This window comes from Tigriopus californicus, chromosome 10, assembly GCF_007210705.1.
Source record: "Tigriopus californicus strain San Diego chromosome 10, Tcal_SD_v2.1, whole genome shotgun sequence".
Lineage (NCBI taxonomy): Eukaryota > Metazoa > Arthropoda > Copepoda > Harpacticoida > Harpacticidae > Tigriopus > Tigriopus californicus.
In genome coordinates this window covers 13,917,104-13,925,857 of record NC_081449.1, presented here as the reverse complement: position 1 = coordinate 13,925,857, position 8,754 = coordinate 13,917,104, and the positions used below count along the sequence as shown (strand labels likewise).

General features: G+C 46.4%; 3 protein-coding genes across 3 annotated transcripts in view; 2 read left to right on the top strand and 1 right to left on the bottom strand.

The window, feature by feature from the left end:
* The first annotated feature begins 1,246 nt into the window (after positions 1–1,246).
* On the top strand, positions 1,247–4,004 carry LOC131889567 (U3 small nucleolar RNA-associated protein 4 homolog). Its single transcript, XM_059238696.1, has 2 exons — positions 1,247–1,823; positions 2,375–4,004. The coding sequence occupies exons 1-2, from the start codon at positions 1,331–1,333 to the stop codon at positions 3,943–3,945; spliced, it is 2,064 nt and encodes a 687-aa protein (XP_059094679.1). The 5' UTR covers positions 1,247–1,330; the 3' UTR covers positions 3,946–4,004.
* On the bottom strand, positions 3,953–7,208 carry LOC131889563 (kinesin-related protein 8-like). The gene has a single exon (XM_059238692.1). It carries the CDS (start codon positions 7,191–7,193, stop codon positions 4,077–4,079), a length of 3,117 nt encoding a protein of 1,038 aa, XP_059094675.1. The 5' UTR covers positions 7,194–7,208; the 3' UTR covers positions 3,953–4,076.
* A 1,176-nt stretch (positions 7,209–8,384) lies between these two features.
* LOC131889566 (TIP41-like protein) overlaps positions 8,385–8,754 on the top strand; it is a gene marked incomplete in the record, with an annotated part of 1,448 nt that continues 1,078 nt past the window's right edge. The window contains 2 exon segments of the mRNA XM_059238695.1: positions 8,385–8,564; positions 8,626–8,754. Of these exon segments, the coding sequence (XP_059094678.1) occupies positions 8,455–8,564; positions 8,626–8,754 (239 nt within the window).

The following is an 8,754-nucleotide window of genomic DNA, read 5'->3' as shown; positions in this document are numbered from 1 at the left end:
AAAATTTGCCCACCCAAAACCAAATCATAACAAACAGCTGACTTTGAGGTCAATTATGGCCGCCAGGTGGCAGGATTACCTCGCCTACGTATAGAGCTTTTCAAAGCGTTGAACAACGCTCTCTGCCTCAGCTGTGTAGACAAACAAGCGTGAACGAATATCCTAGATGAGGGTACAAGATTTTGACATTTTGAACTTTATTCAAATCAAGGAATGACATATATCGATCATCCTTATGAATTACGATGTATAATAGATAGTCTGAAGCTATTTCAAGGTTGAAATGAGTTGGCCAATATTCCCAAGTTTTTGTAGAGTTTATTAATCATACCAAATTTGAAGTGCTTACTAGGAATTCTAGAAACTAGTATGATCGCCATTTAGGAACGTAGTTTCAAGTTATTGAAGAATTTTATGCTTACAAAACTCAAATCATCAATCTGACCCTCCTTTGACTTTCAATGGACGATTTTTTTTAGGTTTGCGTAACAGGGAAACAGTTATTTTTGGAAAGAAATGCAGTTAGGAATAAGTTTACTGCATAAGGAAATATAAGTCCCTCCCCTAAGGTAAATTAAGTTCAACAAAAAATGATTTGTAGAATTGTTCACCCAAAATTCTACAGCACAATCCAATGGGAAGGGATATCGGGATATCAAAAGGTTTGATCAAGGAAGATACAACAGTTATTGCTTACCTGTTATTGGGATGTCATAACTCACTCATAAGCACTGGAATTTTTACCCTTGCCTGATTTTAAATGTTTCTCCAAAGACTTGGTCATTTCTTCCCTGTGTCAAAATGCTTACGCAAAAAGTTGCTCAACAATATTTTCATGATAAAACATGACAACTTAGAGCCTAGTCTCTTGGGTAACGTTTGTTTGTCCGCACCTAAACAAAGCTGCTTTAAAGCAGAGGGCGCTACTTCCCCAAATCAAACGGATAATTGACTTGAGTGCTGTTGTTGTTTTCTGTCGGGGTGTTGGGCTTTTGCTAGGGTGACGAGATCCAACCACAAATGAAATAAACTAAATGAGTGAAAGCCGGACGGTTTAATAAAAGAGCCAGAGCCAATGCTTACTAGATCATTCATGAGGACGAAAAAAATCATCGTCAAGCCATGGAATCTCAGCTTGTTTGTAATGATGGGCAAATGTATGTTAGACTCCGTTTGGGACAATCTTAGGAGGATTAGAGGACAGTGCCGCCCTCACATCATCAGCTGTTGTCTAGTCTAGATCTGGAAAGTAAACATTACCACATGGGTCGAGAGTTTGGGTGCAGACTACGGTACTTCAAGTTAGAAACTACCAAACACGGGCCCGATTATGGCGCCCTGTCCGATTCACACCTTGCGGTTCTTCGCTTTGGAACCCTCGGCCATCCATGCCATGGCCTGGAGTGCCCAAATAAAATGTTTGGCCGTGTCACGGGCCGACAACTCGATCGAGTTGTGGGACTTTGCCCAGCCTTCGGCCCCTTGTTTGTGGAAATGGCTGGCTGGGAACGCTGAAGCCTCCATTGAGGCCCTGAGTTGGGCTGGACCCGACCAAGACCGCCTCTTTTCTACCGGCTTGCACGGATTGGTGTTGGAGTATGATTTGGTACGGTTGGCGACCAAGCACCAATCGGCCGTGACTTCGGGTCCGGCGTGGTGTATGGGCGTGCACGGCGATCGGTTGGCCGTGGGCACGGAAGAGGGCTACGTGTGTCTTTTTCGCATTTCGTCCGATGGATTGGATTACGACAAGGTATTGGACAAGCAAGAAGGGCGAATCCTGTGCTTGGCGTGGCATTCCTCGGGCCGATATATCGTCACGGGTGAGGAGAAAACATATTACCTTGAGATTTCCCCAAAGATGTGGAATGAAAATTATGGCAGAGGACCATAACGCATTACCAGAATTCAGTCGTAGTGCCAACGGCGGTCTTCGGTTTAGTTCAATACTCTTTCAAGACTTACTCGTTTTCGACCTCTTTGATCCATGCCTGCGAGATTGTGTGAATTTAATGCTTAAGCGCCTACAAATGTTAACTCTTTGAGCAGTCCTGATTTGGGAAGGAAAGTAGAACTTCGCCAGTGGAAAACCTCGAGGAACAAAGACAGTAATTTTGTTTAAAAATGGGACCTTCGACTAGTCATGAAAAATCAATTCTTTTTTGCGATGGTTAACCAAAAGTATTTTCTTGTCTTCGGTAGGCTCACCCGACACCATTCGAGTTTGGAACGTGGAAACAGGTCATCCCACCCAACGTATGACCACGGGCCGACTTGAAAAGCACAAGGAAACCATCGTTTGGTCGGTGGGAGTATCCGACGACCTGACCATCATTTCGGGCGATAGCCGTGGCAAGACATCGGTCTTTGGTAGGCTCACCCGACACCATTCGAGTTTGGAACGTAGAAACAGGTCATCCCACCCAACGCATGACCACGGGCCGACTTGAAAAGCACAAGGAAACCATCGTTTGGTCGGTGGGAGTATCCGACGACCTGACCATCATTTCGGGCGATAGCCGTGGCAAGACATCGTTCTGGAATGGACAGAAAGGCACACTACTCGACACCTATCAAACCCACAAAGCCGACGTGCTGGTGGTGGCTTTCAACCCCGACCAAAATGTGGCCTATTCCAGTGGCGTGGATCCGCTCATCGTTCATTTTCAGCCCATTGTTCGACCCCACGGGGATCGCCTCAAGTGGGTCAAATCGATCCACCGCTCCGTTCACACGCACGATGTCCGCGCCATGGTTTGTTTAAACAACATGTACTTCAGTGGGGGCGTGGACACCCATTTGACCCTAAGCGATGTGGCCACCAAAACCGTGTCTCGATATCCGCCCTTGCCTCGCTCCGAGTGTGCTCATTTAGCCGAAACAGCCCGGGCCATTCTGTTGCAGTACCAACGACATTTGGAATTGTGGCAGTTATGCGAGTTACAACAGGTCCTACCTGATCCGCAAGCCACGCCGCTTCGCCCGGGTTCCACATATGTCCCTCCGGAAGAGCCCGAGAAATTGCTCTACCTCGAGACGAAGGACGATGAAATTATTCGACACGCTCACATCTCCGATCAAGCCAACTTAGTGGCATACGTGACCAGCACGCGATTGTGCGTCTTCCGATTGACCTTTCAGCCACGACCCAAGATCCATAAGTTCGCCTTAGAAGACGCCAATAGTCGTTTTGAATTGCCGCACATTTTCCGATTCTACCGCGACCACAAGACCCAAGACCAATTCCTCGTTACGGGCACAGATTTAGGCAACCTTCAAGTGTTCGCCATCCAGGATCAAGCCTTCACGCTGAAAAAGACCTATTTAGGGCACGATCTCGGTCTGAGTACCTCCATCGCCCAATTGAAAGTGGATCAGAAAGGTCGGCGCATCGTTGTGAGCGATCACGACGGACATCTGGTGTGCATCAATGCTCAAGATGGCAAGCTTATTACCCGTATGGCCAAGTATCAAAACGCACGCATCGTGGCCTTGGCGTTCCGCAAACGCACTTCAGAGTTGCTCGTGACCTACTCGGATCACAAGCTAGCCACATTCGACTTGGTCACTGGGAAGCATTCAAAACTGGGTCTCAAAACGTGTCTTCCCAAGGAATGGAATCGGAAGAAGAAATGCACGCGAGGCGTTCTGGAAGGAGCGAATGAGCGCGTGATTCTATATGATGATCTTACTCTGTGTTCCATTGATACCCGACCCAAAACGATGACTCCCGCACAAACACCGACCAAGAAGGAGAGAAAGGAAAAGAATGGCTTGTACAATCCCGGTCAGGTGGCTAGTATCCCGAAGCTTTTGAGTAAATATGAACATTTGGTCTATCTGGGTGCTATAGACGAAGCTCTGGTGGCGGTGGAAGTGAAGGCTCAAAGTATTGAAGCTCAACTACCGCCCAGTCTACGACAGAAGAAATTCGGAGTAATGTAAATGTTGATGAGCTTACTTTTGAATTATTCTTATTATGAAAGTATAAACGGATAAACATATTGCATTGTTAGAGAGCATTGTTCCATTAGTCACTCTCAACCACCGATTGCTGATTGAATGAGCTTGTCATATCAACGGGGCGGGTTATCTGGCTTGCTAATCACAAGTTTCTGATCCCGAATCTCGACCGAGGGCTTGTTGGAAGTGGGCGTGGTTTTGGTGGCTTCTTTGGCTAAGGCCCCACTACTATTATTACCACAATGACGGTGATGGCGGTAGAAGTTCATCAGGAGATGGTTGTTTTGCTTCAGATCCTTTTTCCGTTCTTCGAGATTCCGAACCTCTTCCCGCAATTCCTCTATAATATTGGTGAGCACTTTGGTCTTCTTGGCATTCTCCCGCTCTTGAGTCTTTAATGCCTCTTTGTACTTTTGGGATTTGAGCACCAAGCGATGAAACAAATTGTTGGATTCACGTTTGTACTCTTCGATATTGAAAGTAAGCGTGTCACAATGCCGTTCCAAAACGGCTTGCTCCACTCGGAGATCCACGCAGCGATTCAGAAATTTATGAATGAGAGCGTTCCTCTCTTCGGGCACTAATTCGCAAATGACTTTCATGAGCAACTCGTCGGAGAAATCGGAGTTGGCCGTGGAATAATCGATGGCCTGGCCGTTTCTCAGGTCGTTCTTGAAGTCGATGGCCCAATCACAGCCTAGTAACAATTCGTCTAGTTGAGCTCTTTTGGCCTCACTGGCCTCGAGATCGGTCAAAGTGGCCTCATAGAGGAGCTTGTCATCTTGAGTGTCGACCAATCGTCGCTTGACATTTTGGAATTCTTCTTCCAAAATGGCTCTTTCTTCTATCAGTTTATCTTTGGCCGTCCTCAACAGATCCGCGTTTAACGAGATCGATTGTCTCCAAGGATCTGGAGGAATCACTGCTGGTCCATTGGCAAGGGCACAAGTGCTACTAATACTTTTAGATGAAGAATGAAGTGGACTTGGGTTTTCGAGGCTTTTCTTTTCCAATTCTTGGAATTGTGCACTCACTACCTCCATGTTCTTCATCATCTGACACAATTCACTCTCCAGAGATTGCTTGTGCAAGCTTTCGATTTGCAATTGTTGAGTCAAGCGGAGATTCGTCTCTTCCAAGTGTTTCACCTGCTGGGACTTTTCATTACTCACTTTTCCACCTCCGTCCGCCAATCTTAAGACGGTCAGAAGATCGAGTTGGTATTTAGTGGTGACTTTATCCGTCTCATCACGGACTTGACTCCAGATATCTTCCAGATTGGGCCGTTCATTGCACGAATTCACAGAGGCCTCAGAATCAAAGTCTTCTTCCTCTGAATCCTCCTCCGGTTCACTCAATTCAGAGGGCGAGTCCGAGTCTGACGGACTTGATCGGATTTTCACACTGGAATTCGCTAGAGGCGATTCGGATTCTTCGACAATACTTTCTAGCTTCTGTCGAACCACATTGGCTATCTTGGGATCCTCTTCATTCAAATCACCATCCTCTATGTTGGGCAGTTCGCGATTCATTCGCTCCAATTCTTCAGTGTCGATACTTACGGGAACTGAAGCCGGATCCGGCGGCGGAGCGGACATGTAATAACTGACGGGTAGTGGTGAGTGCAAGGCAAATGGACTGGCTAGCGACGAATTGGATAAAGAAGTGGCATTTCCGGGGAGAGGGATGGGGTGGAAAGTGGAACCAGGTGGTCCTGGTGGAATGAGCGGAGGTTGAGACACGAGTTGGGGATTGATCCACGTGTTGCTATTGGTGCGTGAGGCGAGGATTTGATTGTAATGTTGCTGCAATTGAAGCTGTTGGATATGGATGGCCAAAAGGACGGGATCATTGAGCATTGCGGAAGGAGGCGAGTTTATCACAGACTGGGCAGGAGCGAGAAGAGGTGGTTCGGCGGGAAAGCCGATCAACGAGCTGGGTTTGGAGTTTGAGTAAGTGGAAATGGGGGGCAGAACGCCATGATTGATGGAAGCACTTCGCATTCCGGACATCTCTGAATCTCGGCGACCCTGGTTTGATGACAGAAAGGAAACGTTGGGTCGCGGCTGGTTTCTAATATTGGAGGCCTTCCGCGCAAATTCCAGGGCACTCACGGTCTCAGTGAGATCCCGCTCCAAAGGCGACACGCAACAGAATAAGACCATTAGACTTGAGCCGCCGAGAGCGTCGGTCAGGATTTTCGTTAGCAACGAATCGTTATAAAAAGGAGTGCTCGTATTCAAACGGGCATCGCCTAGAGCCGACACAACGTTGGTCAGAGCTAGAAGGCCATGGTTAATGGTCTTGGGCCCGGGAGGTAATCGCGAATGAGGGGAAAACAACTGATCCGAAGGCGCCAAATCCACGAATCTCAACGTGGAAGTCACCCGTTTGATCACCTCACCTTCGCGATATTGCTGAATGAATTGTGCACTGAAAATGTTGTGCGAACCTCGAGCCAGATCGCTCAGGATGTCATGAGACGAGTTCAATCGGATCCGGTGGACGGTCAATCCGATCTCCAGACATCGGAGCACATCCTCCGTTCCGTGACAATCGATGACGGTCAGCCCTCGCAAGACCGTGTTGCGTCCGAAGTCCTTGTGCTGCGGATCTGGATTAACCTCAAAATCCACCCGATTCAACCCATCATTACTCAACAAATCCCGAATTTGATCATTATCCACATCCATGAAACTGACCCGAGCCCAAACTCGTTCTAAATTAGGGCCATGATCCGCTTGGTTCAAATCGTGAAAGAGTTGACGAATCACTCGCGGGACTAGTCCAAAATCCGATTCGTTCATGGCCAAAGGTAGATCTGAGCCTACCAACGTGTGAGTTTTTCCGGCCCCCGCCGGTCCATAGGTCATCAAGGTCAGATCGTATCCCACTTGGACCAGGGGCAAGAATTGAGCAATACACGTTTGGAACACGGTTTCTTGAGAAGTGGACTCGTTCAAGACGTAGTGAAAATTCTCACTAACAGTTGAGGGGTTTCCGCCCCCTGAGGCGGATTGCGCGGGATCAGGATTGAGAAAAGTGAGGGTGGCGTTCTCCAAGGTAGCATGGTGACACCACAAAGCTGTAGGTTCGTTGCTCGGATTTGGTTTCAGACGACACGCTACAACGATGGGTAAGGGCTCATCAGACGTGGGGGGAGGAGGGGGAGGAGGTGTGGCCAGGGGAATGCGCACCGGGACGTCCATGGCGTCTATGTCCCCGAGCATCCGTTCCAAAGAGTGAGGATGTTGATGTCGAAGTTGAGAGGAGGCCTAAAACAACAAACCATAGACGTAGACGTTATTTTCACTCATAGCATTATTATTATCATGGTGACCACGTTCTTGACGCTAAAGATGATGATTTGATTATGTCATCCCATGGCTCATTAAAGATTAGTGTGGAAATGATCAGAGAAAAAAAAATCTCAATTTCTTTTGTTTGACTTCTTGCGTCTCGTGTGGGTTCCCAGAAAATGTAAGTGAGTAGGGCTAAAAGTATGCTTGGCTGTTCAATTTTAGAATCGTACAAATAGTGGGAAAACCCATCAACAGCCGAACTTGTTGTTGGATGCCAAACCGATTTTCAGGGAGAATAAAAATTGAAATCTGTTGCTTTATCACATGCCAAAAATACTCTCATTAGAAAAGAGTTCCTGCAAGCCATCATGAACCTAAACTTTGAATATTCAAATCATATCATTTACCTATCTTAATAAATATATATTGAAATTGGAAATCCAGAATGGCAATATGTGTGGCCCTAGCCGTCAACCTCATAGAGATCAAATGCAAGGTGAAGGATGTCCGAATGTAGGCGTTGGTCCAGTAGAAGAATTTATGTCGACTTGGACAAGTTTTTGACTAAAATCAACCTTATATTCAAGGGTTAGCCATATCAGCCAACTCCAATTTGTTGGTCGAGCAAATAATATGTAAAAATAAAGTTAAGTTAAATGAATAAATTTCTCGTGTTGAACTTCTGGGATTCCAATCCCAGTAGCGGTAAGGAAGTCTGAAAAATAATCCCAAACCTAAAAATGCTTATATTCAAAATTAATCAATTTGCCTTGAACATTACGATTGAAATCCCTGATGATCAACTGTTGTCCCCAAATGCAGAAAAAAGACATGATGTACCGACAAACCTGTTAGCTCTTTTGAGTCAACCTCCATCAAATAGTTGGTGCAAGTAATAAACCAAAATAAAAGTTAAATGTTTCCATCTTTGGCAGTCAAACAATGAATTAACGATAAAAGCAGTATTAATTGAATAATAACGTTTCAATAAACGGACAAAAATGGAATCGGAGTATTTGGTTGGCCATAATAAAAACGACAAACCCTCTCCTCATGAATCAAAAGTACAACCCATGACAAGTAAACTCTTCTCTAGACCGAACGTCTCTATGAGCGAGTTCACGATCATAACAATAAACAACCTCAGCAGCGTTAATCCAACACGCCTCTCCCAATCCCAATCCCAATCATGGAACCTATTCGTCGCTCCTTGATGGTCAAGAACGATTCCTTCGAGTGGAATGGGTGGCACATCCTGACCCGCAAAGGACCCATCATGGGCCATAAAGAAGGCGAAACGTAAGCACCATGATGATCCTCGTACTTGATTTGTCCTACATCCACGTTAACCATATTCCAGATTGGAACAGACCATGAGTCTGCCCCATTTGCCGGACATGTTGTTCCATCAAAACGTGGTTCGCTTCACGCGCTCCAGTCCCAATGCCGGCCAAGATCCGGAGGAACCTGTCATTGGACTGGAACTGAA

Bases quoted from the DNA above. Each gene is read 5' to 3' on its own strand.
- LOC131889567 (XM_059238696.1), top strand. From the start codon at position 1,331: ATGGCGCCCTGTCCGATTCACACCTTGCGGTTCTTCGCTTTGGAACCC. The intron at 1,824-2,374 runs GTGAGGAGAAAA...GGTCTTTGGTAG, and splicing joins GGGCCGATATATCGTCACGG to GCTCACCCGACACCATTCGA.
- LOC131889563 (XM_059238692.1), bottom strand. From the start codon at position 7,193: ATGCTCGGGGACATAGACGCCATGGACGTCCCGGTGCGCATTCCCCTG.